This window comes from Lycorma delicatula, chromosome 13, assembly GCF_047948215.1.
Source record: "Lycorma delicatula isolate Av1 chromosome 13, ASM4794821v1, whole genome shotgun sequence".
NCBI classification, from domain to species: Eukaryota; Metazoa; Arthropoda; class Insecta; order Hemiptera; family Fulgoridae; genus Lycorma; species Lycorma delicatula.
In genome coordinates this window covers 38416147-38440118 of record NC_134467.1, presented here as the reverse complement: position 1 = coordinate 38440118, position 23972 = coordinate 38416147, and the positions used below count along the sequence as shown (strand labels likewise).

General features: G+C 30.4%; 1 protein-coding gene across 3 annotated transcripts in view; it reads right to left on the bottom strand.

Moving 5' to 3' along the window:
* LOC142333857 (uncharacterized) overlaps positions 1-23396 on the bottom strand; it is a 53109-nt gene extending 29713 nt beyond the window's left edge. For 2 of the 3 annotated variants that reach the window (XR_012758723.1, XM_075381420.1), the window contains exons 1-9: positions 23219-23395; positions 20953-21157; positions 17124-17282; positions 13581-13715; positions 9023-9157; positions 7714-7834; positions 3804-3956; positions 3522-3669; positions 3113-3204 (exon numbers count right to left, since the gene is read on the bottom strand). Coding sequence is in view for 1 of the 3 variants with exons in the window: in XM_075381420.1 (XP_075237535.1) it covers positions 3113-3204; positions 3522-3669; positions 3804-3956; positions 7714-7834; positions 9023-9157; positions 13581-13715; positions 17124-17282; positions 20953-21157; positions 23219-23256 (1186 nt within the window). In the remaining 2 variants the exon portion in view is untranslated. Of the gene's footprint in view, positions 1-3112; positions 3205-3521; positions 3670-3803; positions 3957-7713; positions 7835-9022; positions 9158-13580; positions 13716-17123; positions 17283-20952; positions 21158-23218 lie in introns of all 3 variants that reach the window. The other variant, XR_012758724.1, reaches the window with a different exon arrangement.
* Between the last annotated feature and the right edge of the window lie 576 nt (positions 23397-23972).

Genomic DNA, 23972 nt, shown 5'->3' with positions numbered 1-23972 from the left:
GCAATTTCTACTTCATTCTCCTCCTGTCCGCCATTTTGTTTTTTTTATATAATAATTTATATCTCAAGTTTGGATAGGCGAATCATATTAATATTTGGTAAGCGTCTTTGTAATAAAGTTTTAAAATTAACAAAAAATCAGGACTTAAATACATTTGCAAATTACAAAATGACAGCTATTTTTATTTTTCAATCCGATATATCTCAATAAATATTAGTTTTATCAAAATTTATGTTATTTTCTAAAATATTAAGAAAATTACATTTAATTTTTTAAAGACGGTTAACAAATAGCCGAGTTATGGCAGAAAATTGATGTTGTAATTTTGTGTCATAATTATTAGGTCTATTATTGTGAGAAAACTGTTACCTAGTTCGATACTAATATACAATATTACAATTGATAATAAATAAAACCAATTAATATTTAATCGAATTGAACATAGTGTAGAGGACATGAAAACAGACACACTTCTACGAAAAAGAAAGAACTGTAAACTTGCTGTCAGGATACGGCATAAAAAACATTCAATTTTGGAGTCTTGATCACAGCGCAACATTTTATAAGGATTTTTTGATCCCCAGATATGACCTTTATGAGTGTTTACTTTTCCACTTTTCCATTAATATGAAAGTTGATTCGTTACTGAATAAAACATGATAAAAAAAAAAGTCTTCATTGTCCTGGTGCTTCATTTTATTTGACAAGCTAGCACGCAAACCATAATCTACTGTAGGCTTTAGAGCGTGTAACAGCTGTAAACGATAAGAATGGAGTTGTAAGCATTTCCTTAAAACCCTCCACACAGATGTTAATGGAGCTGTTAATTCACGCCTAGCCTTCTAAATGGATTTCCTAGGACTATACACAGACTCTCTTATATGTTCAACATTGTCTTTGGACACACTCGTCATCCTGATACTTCCCTTTACAAATACAGCCAGTGGTTTCAAATTGTTTGTACCATCTACAAATGTTATTGTAACTCAGGGGATCACAATGGAATGCAAGATGAATGGCAATTACGGATTTACACTTTGCAAACTGCAAAACACAGAATGCTCTAAGTTTGGGGTGGATTGCCATCTTTGCTACTAGCACTTTCAAGCGGAAGATGAAGGAAACAGTTTATGAGTTTGCACATTGCTAAAACTGTTTGAGTTGCTCTTTCATTTCATGTACGCTTAATCAATATACGTGAAACTTGAGAAATATTACATAGCTTTATAACCCCAACAATAATTTTGTAATAAACAGTATTTTACCTCTCCATTTAACAGATATAAAAGTACGTCTCAATAATTTTTTAATTAACACCTTCTGTACTGCTAGATATTTTGTAGTAACTTTTTATATTTATAATTATTTATTAATGTTTTATATTTTCAATAATTAATATATAAAATAATTAATATATCTTTATCGCATCAATTTTTAATTTGATAATTTTGTGATTCTACTCTGATTAAAGTTTATTGTGGCTTTCCTTGACATAATACAGGGTTATAAAAGAATGGTGCGGTTTCAGTAATTCATAGGAAGATTGTAGGGAAATTTCTAGATGTTATATTGGCATCCCTGAAAGCCTCCAACCCAAAAGTTTGTTTATCAGCAGTTGTAACCGCGACGTCAGTTCTTGTATTGTTGTTGCAATGAGTTTAGTGAGTTACTATCTTCTCGGATAAAGACAAAGCAAAGTGTGTTTTATTGATGGCTGAATTAAAATCTGTAATTTTCAACGTGCGTTTCGACGTGAATTCGGAAGAGATCCACCACACAAAAATAACATAACACGTCGGTTCAAACAATTCGAAGAAACTGGATCGGTTAAGAAACAGAAATCAACCGGCAGACCAAGTGTATCAGATGAAACGGTTGAACTAATTAGACAATCGACAATTAGAAGTCCTGGGAAGTCCATACCCACCGAAGCGTCGAATTAGGTATTCCAAAATCAACAGTTCACAAACTTTACATAAAAAATTGAAATTACACACTTATAAAATCCAGATACTGCAGGAATTGAAACCCGATGATGGTGTAAAACGTTACAATTTCGCTGTTGAATTGCCGAACAGAATAAGTGAAAACGAATCATTTTTAGATGATATAATTTTTACAGACGAAGCTACGTTCCATGTCAATGAATGTGTTAACAGAACAATTCACGAATATGGGGCTCTGAAAACTCACACGCGATTAGCCTAAAGTTAATGTTTGGTGTGGTGTGATGAAAAATCATGTAATAGGGCCTTTCTTCTTTGCTGAAAAAACAATTAACGGAGTTGCATATCTTGTCATGTTAACCAATTATTGCTTTCCTCAGCCAGATGAACTCGAAAACATTCATAGACTTCATTTCCAACAAGAAATGGTGCTCCCTCGCACTTCAATGCATCGGTCACGGACGCTTTGAACGAAAAATTTGGAGATCGATGGATAGGCCGGCAAGGACCCATACTTTTGTCTCCAAGGAGTCCAGACCTGACACCTTGTGATTTTTTCTTGGGGGGGGTACATCAAAAGCGTTGTTTATACACAAAAAATTTGCGACCTAAACCACTTAAGGGTGGTAACAGGATTAATGAAGCAATGACAACCATTAATGAAGAAATGTTAACTTATGTTTGGAGAGAAGTTGACTATCGTTTGGACATTTGTCGAGCGATTAAGGGCTCACATATTGAAATTTATTAATTATGTAAAAAAATGTTCAAGACGACAAATTTGAAAAATAAAAAACATAAACTGTAAGTAATTCTGTTTTAATTTAAACCATGTTCAAAACTGCACCATTCTTTTATGATATCCCTGTATATTATTATATATCTATAAAAAAAAAGAATTTTCCTTATTAATAAGTCTTGAAAGATTGCTTAACTTCATAATTGCCTATTGTATAATTAGGCGTAATATAAATTTACAAAAAAAAAATTTGACATTTTTTATATTATTTTATTAAAGATTATATCATTCTTAATTTTATTAATTTTTAAATAAAACCTTCACAACTGACAAAACCAATTTTACCAGTTAATAAGTTAAATATTGTCATTGTTCATAATTTAGATAAACTATATTAATAATAATAAAAATTAAAAGAAAAACTTACTAGTTTTTGAATCAACTGACTTATTAAAAACCGATTCCATATTATCAAGTGAATTCATATTCTTCTGACAGCCACTAGGTTCAACTCTGTTACTAAATGAAAAAAAAGAAGAAATTACAAAATAATTTGAAGTTTACAGAACTACTATTACAAAAGAGAATTAAGATTCTACAAGATTCACTAAATTAACAAAATGTTTTTTTCTTAATTTCAATAATAGATAATATTCTTTGTTAAGTTAATCTAACATTTTTTTCAGAATGAAATAACTGTTACCAAGAATAAAATCATAAAGTATGAGAGAACACACTCGTCATTTAGAAAGAAATATAATTTAAATTTATTTTTTCAATTAATAATACTTTTAAATATTAAAATGACAAGTAAATTTCAAACAATACCACCTTACCTCTCATTACTATATGGTAAATCATCATTACGCTGACAATACAAAGAACGTACTCCTATTTTTGAATACCAATTGATTCTTTGTGCTAATGTCATCGTTCTAGGCGGAAGTTTTTTATCAATAAAAACTACTTTCTTCATGCATTTATCTAAACAAAACAAAAAACAGAATTAATAATTAAGAATATTATGAACTTATAATTATGTTTGTATCTAAGCATGCACAAATATATGTGCGTAATTATAAAAAAAAAAATTTGTATACATCAAATTTAAAATTTACCTCCTTTATATTCCCGAATGTTAACTGGTAAGCACCATGTAGCAGCTAAATTCATACAATGATTGTCCAATAAACATTTTAAACCACTACTTGAAATAACGACTTGTGCTTCACTTGACCGCACCAAATCCTCAGCGATTGGATCATGACTAACTGAAATAAAAAGTACATACACATTAAAAATAAATGAAAAAACTGATAAATAATCTTTTTTTGACTTACATAGATTTCTATCTCCATTAAGGTTTTTTTTTTGGAGACCAAAAAATGCTTTTGCATTTTCATCACCCAGAAAAAAAAGGTTTTATAAAAAAAAATTAAAAATAACTTACTACAAACAGCTTAAAAAATTAAATATAAAACTTACAACTAATATCACAGCTAAAGATATTTTAAAAATACATTTTAAATTAATACCACAGCCGTAAACATAGAATTAAAATACATGTATATATAATAATAATAATATATATATATATATATATATATGTTTAAAAAATGTATGATTTATTGGCAATTTAACAACGTTTTTGTACGTCAAACTTAAAAAAGTGTGTTTTTTGACCCTATTTTTGGCGTTTTACATGGGATATCTTAGAAACTAAGAGAGATACAGTTCTGGGTCCTATTTTTTTCGATTTCAAAACCATAAGAAAAAAACTGAATTTGCCCCTTAACTGACCTTCCCAGAATTTCAGAAAGCCTTAATTTACGCAGAGGAACTGAAACTTGGGTGAAATCTTTCAACCTATATAACTCACTAACGAAGCATTTTCGGACCTTTATATGAACTTTTTCCTTATTTTTAGCCTCTAGAATGAGTTGTCAAAGTATTGCCCTATCCTCCTGAATCACCCTGTATATATACATATAATTTAACTAAAAAGAAATTGAATTTTACAAGTCCAAGGGGAATGTAAACGGTCCCTTCTCGGAAAACAGAAAGACTAAGAACTAACATAAAAACTAAAATATTAAAAATGGAATAAAACTTAAACTAATATCACTAAAAATTTATAACTAAAATCACAGTCGGAATCTTAAAAATACAATAAAATTATTTAAAAGAAACATACAAATAAAAACAAAAAACAATTTAAAATTTACATAAACACTGAATTTAACAAAATCTGAGAGGGGTATAAAGGCCCCTCTATTCAGAAAACAGAATAAAAAGTACACACAAAAACATAAAAATTAAAGCAAAACCAAATACATAAAAAACTTTTCCAATACAAAAACTATACGCAACAATATCAAATTTTATGTATAAGACCCAACATGACACAAAAATAGAAACATCCGATCTACAACTTTGTTATCATTGCCCAAGATTTGATGGATATTTCTGAGCAATTTAAATTTACCATGCAATGCTGCATAACAAAAGCAATCAACAAATGTGTGGTGCACAGTCAAGAGGCAATTGAATCGTACGCATAGTGGTGCGTGTCCTGGTGACATAAGGTACTCGTGAGTGACTCTGGTATGTCCTAATCGCAATCGACAAAGGACCACTTCCTAACAACGAATTTTTTCTGCGTGAGAAGTCCCATGGTAACATAAAATCTTTAATGTGCCGGAGTTTATTATCAACATGCTGGAAGAGACTGTTTTATACAATTAAGGTCAGAACTAGTAATACGAGTGGTGAAGGGAGGTTGATTACATGCGTCTTTAGCAGCGGAATCTGCATGCTCATACCTGGAATTCCCATGTGGATGGGAATCCAACAGAAACTCACTTGTGTCATGCATTGATTCCACTCAGTATTAATATAAGTGCCAATACCATTTGTGTTGGCACTTGCTGGATGTGAAATCACATTCAGCTTCGTTAATCTTTGATAAGTTATGGAAACAATTTTATTTACCACGGAAAATAAACTCATATTTTAACTTCACAATTGGCCTGTTGGTTCATCAGTCTTTGCGTCATAATATTATCAGACAAATTTTCTGATTTTTAGAAAATCTTACAATAAGCTTCCTTGTTATTAGCGATACATATTCTTAACAATTTTTCATAAAAAATGTCAATTTCAAAATGACAGGTCTACCTTTTCTTATGGAAGAATGATGAAGAAAACAGGTGATGGGAAGTGTCCATTAACTAACACTTGGAGAAATAGTCTTCCTTTTTCACTGCTGACACCTGCCTCTCAATGGATATACATTAAAGATACCTTCATCAAAAACTTTTAATTCTTTTTACACTTTGTTTATTTTACACACTGCTCCAACTATTATACTGTTTAATATTTTCTAAACCTATTTGTTATTGTAATATGTTAGGGTTTTTAAATTCCTTTTAAAAATTAAAAGAAATTCTATAAAATATTGTATATTTTTTGTTCCAGTCTGACTTCTAAGAGTAGATTGGCAAATTTTTTTTCAGTATTAAAGGTCTTATAAGTTTATCACGCTTTCTAAAACATATTGAGCATTTGGACGCCAAAATTGAGAATAAATTTATTGTTATTGGAAAATAACATTATGAAACAACATATACATCATTTCTTTAATAATATCATTTTTTTGGCAATACCATAATCCGCTATAGAAATGTTGTGGTTTCTGGTCAAAAAATTGTGATATATGATTTTCACAGGCCTCTCTTGAAACTATCTTAACACCATTCAGCAAGTTCTGCAGAATAATAATCTGACGGTACTAGGTTTGGGCTATATGGTGGATGCATTAGAACTTCCCAGTCAAATTCTATCAATTTCTGAGGGGTTGTTAAAGATTATGTGGTCTGGTATTGTCAGTGTAGTATATGAAACCCTAAATGTTGACCAGTTCAGGCTGTTCCTTCTGAATTGCTAGGTGTAATCATGCTAATTGTGGACAGTACAGGTCTGAATCTATCATTTTGCCTAGTGGGAGCAGCTCATGATGCATAATACCCTCCCAGTTCCAGATACACAGCATAACCTTCCTGGGCATCAGTGTGGGCTTTGACACAGACTGTAGAGCTTCTCCTTGCTTCAACCACAATATTTTTCGCTTATTGTTGTTGAAGGTTATCCACTTTTCATCATTCATGATCAACTGCTACAGAATCGGCTTGGTTTCTGTTATGTTTTAGTAGAGATTTGCAGACATGTAAGAGTCAGCAGTAGAGTTAGATCATGTGACACTCAAACAGAGAGCTTCTTTTTTGTAGCCATCTTCCTTTAAATGGTTTAACACTGTTTGATGATGAATATTTAAGGTCATTGGCGATGTCATGACTTTTTCCTCGCCTTTTGCCAGAATATCATTCACTTTTTCTGTGATTGGTCACCCATTGTAAGGAGCATCTTGGACATCAAAATTTTGAGAATGAAAGCGACTGAACCATCTTTTGGCTGTTGCTTTTTATAACATATCTTGCCCATAAACAGCATAAATTTCTTCATAGGCCTGCACAGCATCTGCACCTTTGTCGAAATAAAATTGTAAAATGTAGCACAGTTTTGCGTAAAGTTCACTCATCTTCATGGAGCAATATCTTAAGTCTAAGTATAAGAATTCCAATACTTTTTGGACATTTATTAGCTTCAACTGCCAGCTGTCAAATGATGTTCAGCCTGAACCACTGCGTTTCATATATCCTGAGATTTGGAAAGCTAACACTGCATGCAAAGGGCTAATTACTTTTTAGACTACCTATTATATCTCTTACTGGTAGATATATCCTGTCTATACTATATATAATTTTATATACTATTTAAAATTTAGTGTAGTTTGTCCGAATTAGAAGTAGTTTCTTTACAAATAAAAAAATAATTTTTGAAATATTTTATCAGAGGTAATAAATATTAAGAAAATAATTATTGTTAACATAATTAAAATTAAATATTTCACTGTTATTAATTAAATAAAAATCTGTTCTAACAATAAAAAAAAAATTAATTAAAATATACCTGTTGGGTAATTTGATGAGTAGTCTGGAGGCCGATCTTGAGATATAACATTGTAATCAGTACGTAAGTATAACGGTCCATTCATATCTTTTCGTGGTGTTGCTAGATTACCAGGCTTACCCTAACATTAAGAGAAAATTTTAAATTTACCTTTAAACCAATTTTATTTAACAAGTTTACTATATTTTTTTTTATATATATGTCGTAAGCCATGTCTACTATTTTAACAAATTAAGCCAGTAAATTATACTGCATCATTCTACTTACAAAACTAAGACACAATTTAAAATTTAATAATAATAATAACATACATAATTTAAATAATACAATATACATATACAACAATACATATAATATTTAACGTAATAATACGTAATTTAAGATTCCTTCGAGGACTAAAAATAAAATATATTTTTCCCACTAAAATGCTTATCCCTTATATAACTTAGAAAAACATTCTGTACATGTGTTGGTAGTGAAAGCATGAGAGAAAACAATTATTAAAGTCACATAAATCACAGCTATGATACTGAATGTTGTAGATTAATTTTCATTAAAATTAGGTCAATATTCAATAATTTTAATTAAGTACACAATATGATAAAGATAAAATCTAAATTATTATTAAAAGATTTGTAAATAGAGTAATAAAAAAAAAGCCATGAGTTTAAAAGAACACAACAAAGTTTTTTCATCAGAACTACTAATAATCATTTCTCTTTTGACAAGATTAAAGGAAAAGCTATGAGAAAGTATTTTTCAATTGCAGTGCTATCATTCATAAATTTATTCCTAAAGGCTTATCAGTAAACAAGGAAATAAACACAGATACATCTGCACGATGCAATAGCAACAAAAATACTCTGAAAAATAGAAAAACAACTACTGGGTTCTTGTACTTGATAATATTCCAGCAAATCAGTCCATGCTAGTAAAGAAGTATATTATATTGCATAATATAATTTTTCTGTATGTTGCAGATGTCAAGAAAAATTGATATTATGTCAAGTCACTTTTGATTCTGAAAAGAAAGTAATACAAGGGCACTAATTATGTCATCATCAACATGAGAAAATAGCTCTGGGTTTTTAAAACCTTTATGAATGTTAGGAAAAGTGAACAGATACGAAAAACATTTTAATAAAAAAAAAAAGCTTGTGCAACGTTAATTAAGATATTTTTGAAGGTATCTCATAAAAATAGAAAAAAAAAAATGTTTATCAATCACATACTGAAAAAATATTAACAATATCTAAATAACCTGCCACACTCAAGTTTTTGATTTATATATATATATATATTAAAGTACCTTTATACGAAGAATCATTTCTGGTATCATATTAATTTGATTATCTTCACTATCAGCTCCTTTATTATAAACTAAAGGTATCATTGCAATCTGTTTGTAAAAAGTTGGATACTGAGATAATCTATCATGTCTAGCCTGAAAAAAAAACCATTAAAATCGCATATCAGTTGAAATTGAAATTTATAAAAAATATCAATCTATTATCTACATAAAATCTAGTGGTTTTTGTGAATCTGTTACGCTTTCATGCAAAAATACTATACCAATTGAGCTGAAATTTTGCATAAACTTAGTTTTTATGCCTAGAAAGAGCATAGCAAGCATAGAATTTCATATTTGTTCTGAAATGTTTCACTGTTTTAAGAAGACGATGGCCATTTAATGGTTTGGGATAACAGCTGGGTTTCCTTGCCGATATTTCTTTACTATGGCCAAACCATTGGTCAAATTAAATTTGGGGACATTTGCAGTAATTCATGAAGTATTTTGCAGTAATCAAAGTCTTGACCGGCTAGTAATCTATAAAAAAAAAGATAGGGAAGATCTAATAAGTGAAAAAATACACTGTTCTTAAAAAAAAACCATTGACTTATAGCAATATGTCAAATACAAGCAGACAAAAGTTGGTTAGTGCTTTAAGGTATATATATATATAAAAATAAGGCATACAAAAATAAAACTTATATATGTACCAACTTCCCTATATGATACAACTAGCAATATCTTAATATATCAATAGGTAATTAATACATCGACAAATATAATTATTTTTTATTTAAAATAAAGACATTTTATGTTTTTAGTAAAATCTCAGAATTTTGACACAAATGAAGAAATTTCAAAAATAACACGTTACGAGGGTAAATAATTATAAACAGGATTTTTGTTCCTGAGCATCTATGTTTGTTAGGACTGGGCCTGTGCTTCTAGTATGCTTGGGTGGGGTCATTAAGAGTGGGGAGAGCTGGCCATTCTACATTCCCAACCAATTCGTCAGTAACGCTCATGATTCGGATCAACAGATGCACCCCCCTCACTGCACAAAGCATAATTATAAAATTTCTTGCTCGTGAAGGAGTTCAGGCGACAGAAATTTTCCGGATATCAACTGCACACTTTGGGGACCAAATATTGTCAAGGATTGATAGGTTTGCCGGGCATAGAGTTCATGGAACGTATGGAAGATCAGGAGCACGATTGTTGTCCTTGTACCAGCATTACAGACCAAAACATTCGCACAGTTCGAGACATTCTTGAAGACGATCGACGGGTGTGAGAGTATCCAAAATTGCACAAGTCTGAATAAGTTATGGGAGCTGTCAAGTGATCACATCACAAATGACCTACAGATCCAGCTAAATTCATACAATGATTGTCCAATAAACATTTTAAACCACTACTTGAAATAACGACTTGTACTTCACTTGACCGCACCAAATCTTCAGCAACTGGATCATGACTAACTAAAATAAAAAGTAAGTACACATTAAAAATAAATGAAAAAGCTGATAACTAATCTTTTTTTGAATTACATAGATTTCTATCTCCATTAAGTGTGCCAGATGGATCCCTCACCTTTTGACCACAGATCAGAAATTGAGACGTTTGGAGGTCTGTCAGAGGCTTACAGCAAGGTTTGTAAAAGAAGGTGAAGCATTTTTGAGTTGGATTGACACCTGCAATGAAACATGGGTCCACCACTACACTTTCCAGTCAAAACAAGCCAATATGGAGTGAAAGCCAAGACTCAACTGTCAGCTTACAAGGTCCTTTCAACCATTTTTTTCAAACGGCGAGGCATTTTGTTCATTGATTTTTTGCATGAGCGACGCACAATCAATGCTGCTTATTACTGCAAGCTGTTGAACGAGGTGAGGGTTGCATATTGCCGCAAAAGACAAAACCAACTGATTTAAGAGGCCAACCTCCTTCACAATACCAGACCCCATACTGCAGCTCTAACGGTCTCAAAACTAGATGAAATGCACTAGACTCAACTTGATCATCCTCCCTATTCACCCTGCGATTTTCATTTGTTTGGCCCACCTAAAGAAGCTCTAGGAGGGCAATGATTTGAAGATGATGAGGTCGTGGAGGGATTCGTGCACAATTGGGTCCTGATACAACCAGCTCCATTCTACGATGCTGCGATAAAAAACATACCTTCTTGCTGGGAAAAATGTATTTCTAAACCAAGAAACTATTTAGAAAAATAAATTATATTTGCTTTTTATTTTTCAATAAATAAATTTAAAAAAAAATAAAATTCCATATGTAAGGGGGGCATAACATTGTTTTTTAAACAATTTTTAAACAATCATTAAATCATGTAACACTAACATGTTAACATCCTGAAATACAAACTCTAAATGAAGTGTCTGAAAGTTTTAGTATTAAATTTATGTGCAATAATATATGCCTATTGTAGGATGTAGCTGTAGTGAGAAAATTGCATATACACTGTATTCATGAAGTATACTTTATTTTCAGAAGTATTTATTTTGTATAATCACATATATTGAACAATTCAATATATCATCCTAAATGGTAGAATAACTAACCAAGCATTCTGACGAGTTTAAAGCAATTTGATATGGTATTGTTTGAAGTCCTAAAGAGATCTACAATTAACTATCTTGCTACATATAATGAAACACATCAAGTATGATCGACTCAACAGCCTATGTGATTCTTGTTTTTTAGAGTTTCAGTTTATCTTACTGCATGCAGTTTATTTTAAACATTGTTGGTAAAAATCTTAAGAATGTGAAGTTTGATAATTGTTCTAGCAATGCCTCCTACCCACACATTCCTAACATGTAAAATGGATGTCATCATGATATAAAAGTCAATGAAAATTGACTTTTAAAAGTGTTTCTTGCTATGTAGGTGATGTTATACTGATGAATACAACAGACATGAAACATATCTTTTATGGTTATTATCCAGATAGAGTAGTAATTCTTTAAACAGATTTTTCAAAACTTTGTAAATAAGCAATTCTTTTTTTTACAGGTCTATACCAACTTCTTTAAATTGTTTATGTAACCCTGCAGTTCATTTTCAATTAACTTATCACTAACACACTTTGTTCGCCAGAATATTTTGGATTTAACAAACTCCCAGTTTCTTTAAACTGGCAATAAGTCCAGTTACTTCCTACAATAAACATTTTTATGCAATGGATCTGCATTAAACATACGATATTAACGTCAAACAATAATCACAGATTTAAAATTGAGATCATAAACATGCATTCGCATCTGAAACCTAATCTACAATTTAAAAACTGCTCAAATGACTTTTTAACGCAGTGTCAGTATTATGGATTTACAATTTTTTATTTAGATATTTCATTGTTTATCTGAAATCTAACATAATTTTATGGACATAGTGGATAATCAAATATATGTATAAATTGAAGTTTCTAAGTGCTAAATTATACTGTGGTGTTTACACAATTACATTGTGTTTTGAGAGTGAAAATATGAGGTGTGGCTATTAAATAATGAGACTAATGCTACAAAATATTTTATTTTAAATTTATACATATTTAGTTATTACCCGCTTTAACATACACCTCTCCTCTATCCCTACAACGCTCCATACAAATTTTCCATTTTTTGAAACGGTGCTAGAAGTCTTCTTCAGTGAGCTCTTTTATGACGTATGCCACTTTTTCTTTCACAGCTTCAACGGTTTGAAATCTTGTTCCTTTTAATACAGATTTGACCTTGAGAAACAGATAAAGGTCAATTGAATAACATGGATGGTCTAACACTGGGATCCTCTACTTGGCTAGAAACATCTTGACAGACAATGCAGTGTGAGCCGGTGCATTGTCCTAACGAAGAACCCATGACTTGTTTCACAATTCTAATAATTTTTTTCTTTTTTTTTTTTCATGGAGTTGAGCAAGGACCTTGAATAAAGACAAGAATAGTTAATCGACGGTCAGATCGGATCAGATTACCAATTTTTTCAATATTTTTATTTTGACATGGAAGGGTGACGCAGGTGAACGTCATCTTCAATGTCTTCAAGGCTATCTTGGAAACGCTTAAATCATTCAAAAACCTGTTCACGTGATAAATATTCATTGCCATATACTTTTTTTAATAAAAGATAAGTTTCAGTAGGCTTATTTCCAAGTTTTATATGAAATTTCATGACAATTCTTTGCTCTAATAAAACACTTATAATTTTATTGGCAAAACAAAAAAAACAGATGTTATCCAAATAAAGGCTACGACCAGACTAATATGTCTACAGAAACTGGAGTGGCAACAATTGAAAGAGAAGGCTTCACGCTACACAGCTATGGTCGAATGAATTTCGTGCATGCGCAGTTCTTCTGTAGCAGCATTAGTCTCAATATTCAATAGCCATATCTCATACAGTGTTACAGTGATATAGAAACACAAAAACAGAATTGGAGGAAGCATTTACAACAAAAGAATTCATGCACACTTAAACCAGAGTCATACGTACATATATAATCTCTTAGTGAGATTGTATTTTATTTTTAAAAGGGTTACATAGTTGTAACTTTACGTACCTGCCATACTTTATCGATATATAGTTTTATTCCAGGTAATATGTTGTTATGTCTTTGATAATTCTGTTTTATCCATTGTTGTCTAGCAAAATCTAAAAATTCTTCACGTTCGATCTTTAAACGATCATTAAATTTCTTGAAACAAATACAACAAACAAATTCTTTAGTAAAATAAAAATGAATATAAAAAAAAATTAATTTAATATACACAATATAAAATAAATACTTTTAATTTTCTGAAAGTTAATGCAAATAACTTGGTAGAATAATATAATTAAGACTTCTCTGACAACTTATTATGGTCAGACAACGTAAACTGAATATCATTTTGTATCATAAATTAAAATTATGAATAAAACATATTTTAACAACTAAATATGAGGTACACCCAGAAATGAAGACCATTTATAAATATTGCTATTTCACCAATATATGTAAGCCGATTTAAGTTATGTTAGGAAGCGATTGATGCTATTTTTATTCAGCTGTCTGATCTGTATGCTTTTTTAGTGCGTGTTTATAATGTTAAAGAAAATCGAAAAACCTGCCACATATGTGTAAAATTAGGTCTGTGATGTTTTTTTTATTTTTTTAATAAAAGAACATTAAAGCAGCTGAAATTCACCATCAGATTTGCACATTTATCGAGAAGATAGAATGAGTGATTCTTTGATACGAAGATGAGTTTGACTGCATAATAAAAAAACACAATAATATGCATGATAATTAATGCACCTTCGATGGTGATTTGACGACTGCAATTAATCGCAAGATTAAAGAGAAGAAATATTCATCACAACATTTCTCTCTGTGCATTTTCCAGAAATTACACAATCAATTTCTACACAAAATTCTATCTGAGAAATTGAAAATTATCAGAAGTTGTGTACATATTGGTTACCAGAAATGCTAATGGAAAAACACAAAATAAAACAGTTGGGCAGCCCATTGGAATTTTTCAGTATGTACAGAAAATAAGAAGATACCTTCTTGAACTGTATAGACACTAGGGACAAGGCATGAAAATTACACGTATCAACACTCTATGGAATGATGACACACTTTTTCAACCCGATAAGACAAAAGACCTAAAAAAAACCTTTGACTTCAAGGGAATAGTTTGATCGTACTTCATGTAGCCTGAACTTTGCATCAAGTGATTATCACTTGTTTCTTATCTTAAAATCTTTCTTAGCGACTGATATTTCCACACTGATGATGATGAGATTAAACAATCTGTTTAAACATGGCTTGCTTCGCAAGTGGCATCAAATATGAAGGAACAGAACTTCTGGTACCCCTAAGTACTTCAACAATAGCAAGAACTATATAAAAAAAAATGAGTAAGATTTGTACTACAAACAACAATAAAAATGTTATGCAAGTAAGATCTTAGTATAATCCTTCAGAACATACTTTCTGGAAAACCTCTTGTAAATAAGCTGGATGATCTCTTGTAAATATTAAACTAATTAGTCCTTGATAAAGAACATATATATAAAATAATTCATTCAGTTTCACGTATTTGATACAACTGTCAAAGAGACTTCACTTTTAATACTTTTTATCTTCTGTATATCTCGTTTAACAATCTCAAATATTAGGTATTTTAAAACGTAATATAAAATTCTTTTCAAATAGTTTTGAAGTGTATGTTAATAATCCTAATTTGCATATCCAAAACTGTCACATCTGATGTGATGGCTATTCTGAAACAGAGGATCCAGAATGCTACCGGTTTCCAGAAGTTTGGATATGAGATGTTATGTATTACATTACAATTTGAAACTTTAGCATCAGAAAATTTCCCACCAAACTGTTTTTCAATATTGATAATTCTGAGCAATTACTTGATCGACTTCAATTTTATTCATAATTTAATATACCATAGCAAATTTACTTAGGATTAGGAAAACCCAAGATCTAAATCTCAAAAACAGGTTTGGACAGTGGATAATCAATGAAAGATCCAGGTCCACGCCATGTTATCAGTACTCTATTCAATTAGCTTTCAGTTTTGTGAGTTATCGAGAGCTGTTCAGATGCTAATTCATTCTGTGGAAAGATATTAAAAGATAAATTAGAATTCTATGACAATACTTCGTACAATCTCATAGAAAACTTGACCAAATTTATCTTTAAATTGAGATATAGTCACTACAGAAAAAGAATACACCACATATTCCACGCTATTAGTTTTGTGTATGACAGATAATCACCCTAACAAAGAGTGCCGTCAGTCATCTTCAATGGCTGACTTGAACTTAGACTCTGATCATTAAGGTTAATTTATGGTTTATTCTCTCTCTACAAAACTCTAATCTTAACCTTAAACGTCTGTCCAAAAAATGGATTAGCATCTGAACAGGTCACCATAACTTAAAAAACTAATTGCTAATTGATTAGAGTACTGATAATGTGGTATGGGCTTTAATCTTGCATAAGTACTCAACATTTAAATCTTTGTTTTCCTGATCTTAAGCATATCTACTATGTTATAATAAAATACGAAAAAAATTGAAGTTGATCAAGTAATTCCTCAGAACTATTTTTTTACTATCATGGAAAAAACAAATCCTAAAAACAGTCTTTTTTAACCTCAATATCATTTTTCATATGTCAAGATGGTACTCTACAAATTGCATTATTACTAATTAGATAATAACAATCCAAAAGGCAAGATTACTTTGTGATAGTACAGTTCTAACAGCCATTGTCTTTTTAAATTCTAGCTGGCTATTAATTGTGGCTTTGTTCCTTAAATTCTATCTAATATTTCAACACACTGCTTTGAAGTTTATCTTAATTTTAAAGTTTTTAATTACATTATGTGAAAGACTATATTTAAAAAATTTCATTTGTTTGAAGACTTCATTATCTATAACAATCTTTCATCTCACAGGTTCCTTCCCTGTAAATGACATATCTTGAAATTTTTTTACAGTTAAAGTCCTTAATTTATTTATTAAAATAAATAGACAGAATTATCAATCATCATCACACTTAAAACAATCATATCATTTTTAAAAATTAAGCTGCACCTTTGATCACAATACCAAGAGACACTCCTTTCTTCCACAAATAGAAGCTTGTCAAAATATAAACTAAATAACTGGATGATAAAGGATATCTTAATCAAACTCCTAAATTACTGTTTGTAAAATTATTTAAATTGCCACCTTACAATAGTAACTTTTAAAACTTAAACGTTTTATACCTATTTCATAAAAAATGGTTGAACCATTTTCGCATTACAGAGGTAAAAAATATACCGCCCAAACACATAACCTTTCTCCTAATAATGTCAGGTTGATATTTAATTTTTAGTTTAATAGCAATATACAGTACACTATTCATGATAATGTGAATTAATAATTTGAAAATCTTAACAAATAAGGGATCAAGACTTAACTAATACAAATACATATACATAATGAGTGAAACATATAACCCTTCACTGATTAACACAATAGTGTAATAAAAAAAAATTAATTAAATTACACAAAAGTAAAAATGATTTATAAATGACAAGAATTAATATACCCCATATTCTTCTAATTCTGCTGGAGATAAAGGAATATTTCTTTCCAATCTTTCATCCAAAAACTTGTACCTCTTGATATCTTGTTTACAAAATGCAGACAATTTTGGATAACTGATATAAGTACGATATTCACCAGGTCTTAAAAACAGCTCTTCCTCCTAAACAATTAAATATAATTAGAAATAATTAAAATACAATTATATTTCATTAAATATTTAATTTTAAAAAAATCACGAAATGCAGTTAATCCACTTATCTTCAGAAGTGGACTCAAACAAGCTGATGTCATAAATACAGTTTCGTTAATATGGTTAATTATGTATCTTTCCAAAGAGTATATTATTTGTTAGCTTCTAAATCTACTTATCTTTTAATAAAACACATATCAACATCTACATAAAAGTATATTTTAAAAAATACAGTATAAAAATAAAACTAAAAAAAATTTAACCAGTTAGACCTACACAAAATGTAGTATATACAATTATATCAATCATGTCCACATTGTTGCAAATGACAATTGATTTCTCTCTCTTTATCTCCCCTGTATTTTCCAGTTGATAATTATGAATATGTGTGTTATACATAAAAACAAAGTTACGTTCTTTTCAAAAACACATGAGTTATAAATGAAAAAAGACTTTCATAAGGTCTTTTTTCATTATAGCATTTTGAAAGTAGTGATTTTATTAATTCTGATGAAATCCTGAGGAACGCAAAGTTTTACTACTTAATTTTAATACCATGCAATCTAATGACCCAGCAAAACTGTTATTTAACAAGGATAGTTACCATTACCTCGATTCAGAGAAGAGAATCTTGTTGCCTGAAAATTTATCTATATAAAGATGCTACTTTCTCATAAAAAGTAATATTTGTATAAGAAAATGAAGTCCACTAATGTTAAAATCCTAGTTTGTTATGCAGTTTTTTTTAACAATTTTTTTAATTACTAAGAGGAGATTAGAATACATCCAAAAAAACTGCAAAAAGTACTTGTGTATCACCAGAAAAAGGGGCACAACATCTGGTACTCATACAATCATTGACATTGCAGACCTAGAAATTACACCACACATGACACGATCAAAATTTATTTACCAGAAGACCTAAACATAGTGAGAATGTTCAGTATGTTTCAATCATAATGATTATAAAAATATAAATGTACAGAACTGGTGCAGAGAAACAGGAAATTTTGAATTTGATGAAGGCAGCTCTGTAGATGTACCATAAGTGAACGAAAGACGTTAAAACTTTAGAGCAATAACAGACATTTAGTTGTGATGGTGCAGTGGAATGGTATAGAGTGTGCGGTTACTGTAGGGGAATTTTACCAACATGGTGACAGAGTGGCAGCTTCACAAAGAGTGTTTTGGCGACACTATGAGATCCTGCCCCGTGGTGAAGTTCCTTCTTTACATATAATAAAAACTTTTTGGGTTTGAAAAAAAATCTATGGGCATGTATTGCCCGTATGTACACCAGAAACACTGATGTTGTGAAAGTTGTAAAAGTAAGGAGTCCTCTTTATTCGATATGAAAAACTGCCTCATTGCAGCTCAGTTATTGGAACAGATAAAGAATACTCCACAAACTGAAATTTTATCCTTACAAGATTCAAATTGTCCAAGAACTAAAACCTAACAATCGTGTATTGTATCTGCAATTTTGTGAAAAACTGTTGTCTACTATAAGAATACTAACTTGAAATCTTTGATGCCAGATGAAGCCCATTTATCACTAAAGTGAATCTGTGAATAAGCAGAACTTCCATTACTGGGTAAAAACAAACTCTGCTCAGCTTCACCAATGTTCGTTACACAGTGCTAAACTCACTGTATGGTGTGCAGTTTCGTATCATAGAGGTGATAGGCCCTTACTTCTTTGAAGATGAAGGGGGCTCTGCTGTCATTGACATCTCAACATTATGGTGAAATGCAGCAGACATTTTTTGCTCTTAGGCTTCATTCTCTTCCAAATCTTGACCTCCAGCAAACCTGGTTTCAACAGCAGTGAGACGTTTGTTTGGAGATCGCATCATTTCAAGGGCTGCTAACATCGCTTGGCTGCTCCGGCTTCCAGAACTTTTAGTCTGCGACTTTTTTTATGGGAACATTTGAAGAGTGTTGTTTACCAGACTAGATCAAGTAACCTTGCCCATTTTTTTTTTGTTTAGGGGCGAAAAACGCCTGTGCATTATCATCGCCTGGAATTTTCTTTAATAAAAAGGTAAAATAACATTAAAAAAATAAAACAAAATAAGGTTTAAAACTAATATAAATTATATAATAAAAAATTTTAAATTAAGTTAAAACGTGAAATAAAGCTCAAAACTAATATTGCATACGGAGTCTTTAAAATATAAAAGCTAAAATAATAGAAAAAGGAAACTATATAAAACTTAACTAATTGCAATAGGGAGTCCAAAAGGCTCCCTGCTCGGATAATAAAATTAAAAACATAGAACTAAAAAAATCAAAATTGAAAGTAAGGGAAAACTTATCAAAAAATCTTCTAGCATAAAAATTATACATCACAATATTAAATTTTTTGCAGTAACCTAGTACTACTCAAAAACAGAAACATCCGGTTCAGAATTTCTTTATCATTGTACAAGATACCACGGATGTTTCTGGGTAGATTAAATTTACGACGCAACACCGCATAACATATCCAATCTATGAGAATGTGATGGACGGTCATGCGGCAGTTGCATCGTGTGCATAGGGGTGCGTGTCCTCCTGACATTAGGTACTTGTGTGTGATCCTCGTATGTCCTATTCGCAATTGGCAGAGGACTACTTCTTCACGTCAAGTATTTCTGCAAGAGTCCCATGGCAACACAGAATCTTTAATCTGTTGGAGATTATTATCGACGGTAGTTGTCCAGTCACTCTGCCACCTTGCTCTCAGTGATTGTTTTACACGATTAATAAAATCAGAGGTAGTAACTCGGGTGGTGAAAGGAGGTTGAGTGCACGCTTCTTCGGCAGCATAATCTGCTTGTTCATTACCTGGAATCCCTACGTGGCTAGAGATTCCTTGCCCAGCCTAAAACACAGATTGAAGAGGAAATCCCCAACATCCTGGAGAACACATTGCAACATGCTGTGTAACATTTTCATAATCGAGTTAGTGAATGTGTACACAAAAATGGACAGCACTTAAGTGAAATAATTTTTAAAAAGTAATGTACAGTGAAATTTTCACTCTTGTAGAACATACTTTCAATATCAAATAAAGGTTAGTAACTTTACTTCATTTTTTCTAATTATTTATAATTTTCCCGTTTCTCTGTGCCATCTCATATGATACATTTACAATTCTTATAGAATTTTTAATGAAAAGTTTAATATATCATTTAAGTATACATGTGGTAAATTTGTTTTAATAACAATCTGCAGCAAAACATAAAAATAAAAACATATCTCTAAAAGAAAAAAGAAACTGATGTTACAATTTTATTAGTTAAAAAAGAAACCAAAATATAATTTTAATTAATTTCAAAACAGTAAAATAGAAAAGCGTTTATTACCACAATTAAAATAAATCAACTAGTAACAAAATAATTTGTAAAAACAACATAATTTTTCAAATAATTTAACTAACACAACCAAAAATCTATAACAATTATTTCTAAAAAAAAAACTGGGATATTATGACATTCCTTGTTTTTTCCCTTGACCCTTCATACGGTAAATGTGAATCGAATTTCAGTGATGTTTTGGGGAAGAGATGAGTTTTGTTAAATAATCAAACACTTATAAATACATCTAATAATACACAACGTTAATAACATTTAAACAATTTTCAAACAAAACTTACCGCTGAATTAGTTTGTCCCAATTTTCTCTTTTCTTCTAATGATTTCAAAAATATCTCCTCAGCATGGATATCAGATCGAGTGTAATTTGGACTAAATGTTAATGCATCATCCATCATCTGTATTGCATAAGAATGTTTTCTAGCACTAGCTAGAGAACTATCATTAAAAAATGAATCATTGTGACTACCTGTTTTGTGAGCATCCCTAAATAGACAGAAACATACAAATAGAGCTTATAATACAAAACGTGCTTCACAGCTCATAAGTAAATGTTACAGAAGCTCTGTAGAGTTAATAAAGAGAAATTGTATGTTTTAATGTGTATCACTATAAATAAGTAAAAAAACTCACAATCAATAAAAATTACAAATTGAAGTCTATCTCATTAAACTCTGACAAATGAATTAGCAATAAAAAATATAGTTTGTCTTGTTTTAAAACGCAACCCAAGCAAAATATTTTTAAAAAAGTTAATACAATAATTTTGAACGAAGAGGTTGACAGCCCTATCTATTGTTATTGTTTTATAATCAGCTGCTATAATTTTCTAGTTCTTTTTTTGTGAACAGTTAGTTATTTTTCGTTATCTGTGGTTTTTTTATTCAGAAGAAATGGTTTTGAACACTGAAGAAAGGATTTTTATTGTAGAAAATTATTTAACAACTAAATATTTTGTTTTGTGGCAAGAAGCTTTTCAACTGCAGTTTCCGGATAAGAATTTATTGAATAAATCTTCAATTTACCATTTGATAAAGAAATATAGAGGGACTAGTTCCGTTTGCAATCAGAAACATTCAGTACTTAATGACAAAACATTGGTTAGGGTTAAACTCATCTAACAAATCATACAAAAACTTGCATAACAAAAAAAAATATCTCAATATACTGCTGGCTAAAACTACCTGGCTACTTAACTTAAGCCCATACCAAATTCATTTATCATGTAAATTATACTCAGTTGATTATGTTGCTAAGCTCCACTACCATAAATGGTTTAATCATTTTGTTCGGGAAAGCATTAAAGAGTTTGGTAATGTATTTTTTAGAGATGAGGTTTGGTTTGATTTTAGTGGTTATTTTAATAGTTGGAATGATCGCTATTGGACCTCCAACAATCGTCACACCATCCATTCACAATCTCTATACCCGCAGAAAATTGATGTACGTTATGTAATTTCCAGGTGAAGAATAATACTACCAAGAAATTGTGGCTACTTATGTATTAACGCCATCGCAGCTACAGCTGCTGTTTAGGTTATGTTGAATTCGTATGTATATGTTGACTTCGTGTACTGACTAATCGTACGTATATCAAAATAAGCTAACTAAATATAACCTACGCTCACTTCGCTCGCTAACCTCTTATAATTAACATTAAATATGCATAATATATACAATTTATTAATAATATAACCTTAATGTTATAGCACTGAAATCCAATTAATGTTAATCCACCGAAATCCAATTGACTACTTTGTTTTAAAATAAAGCTGTAGCTGCAGTGGCGTTAATACATAAGAGGTTAGCGAGTGAAGCGAGCATAGGTTATATTTTATAAGGTAATTTTGATATACGTATGATTTGTCAGTACACGAAGTCAACATAACCTAAACAGCAGCTGTAGCTGCAGTGGCGTTATGTAAGTACCAAATTGTGACATAATCTATTGCAAATTTACAATTAAATGAGAGATTCATGGTTTCAACAAGATTGGGCCGCATGTCACATGAAAAGAGCAACAATGGAACTTTGAAGTGTAATATCGACTGGCTTATGAGCAGTTAGGTCACCTGATCTTTCTCCAGCAATTTTTTTCACTGGGAATATCTAAAAGGTTGTGTATTCAAAAATCTACACACCACTGAACAACTGAAAGACAACATAACTTAAGAATTATGAGAAATTGTAAGAGGTACACTTTGAAAGGTTGCATGCAATATGAGAAATAGGGTAAAGATTTGCACTGATGAAAATTGTGGACATTGTTACCAAAAATGATATTGTTAAACCAAAATGGTTCAACATTGTTACAAAACAATTTGATGGAAATATTGTTTTGCACATATAATTGTAATATTTGCATTAAATATGGCCCGTTATTTTTCTTTAAATTGAGTTTCGTTTTAAAACAAACACCCTGTGCATAAGGGATTAGCTATACTTTGAAAATGTAACTCCATAAACTGGTCTAAAATCTATTTATGAAACATAGAAATTACAAGATTTAATACGATTAAAATACATATAAAATTTTTAACAACTCACCAGTTTATTTTAGTAAATAATTCTCTTAAAACTTCCATCTTGTAAATAAATGCTTTTATAATTATACTGCTGGTTGAAAAAATGATATAAAAAATAAATTGTTTACTGGTTCTGCGGTTTTTAAATCACATGTTTATTACAGGTTATGTTTTCCATTAAATCAGTATCCATTTTATTCAATAAAAACTAGATAGCGTTCCAGTCGCTGGAAATAACATTTTGACAGGAATTCAATAAATTCCGCGTTTGATAACTGTATTCAACTGTTGACGCTTCTTCATTTTTGTGTGTGTTCGTTCATCGTATCCATGTAATCATCACCACATAATAAGGTAATTATTTAAAATTAACGTTCATTATCTATCTAAATTTCAATAAGACTAAAATAAGTTAGAAAACTAAACGTAACATTATAAAATTTATTATTCTAAAATAACATAAATGTTATGAATACTATACTTTGTTTACTAACAACTTAAATATTACTTTTACATTATAAAAAGTGTATTATCAATCGATTTTACGTCGTGTATTGAAATGAAAATTAGATACTAAAAAAATGAAGTCCTTTTCAAAATTTAATTCTATCATCTCAATTTTCTACAAAAAAAAACCAACCAGCATCATAATGTTAATTAATTAGTGATTTTGAAAATTATTTCGTATTTTTGAAAATATTTTCCGTATTCCTTGTGTTATAATTATAAATAAATTTGAGTTTAATTTATTATTATTAATATTATATTTATAAAAA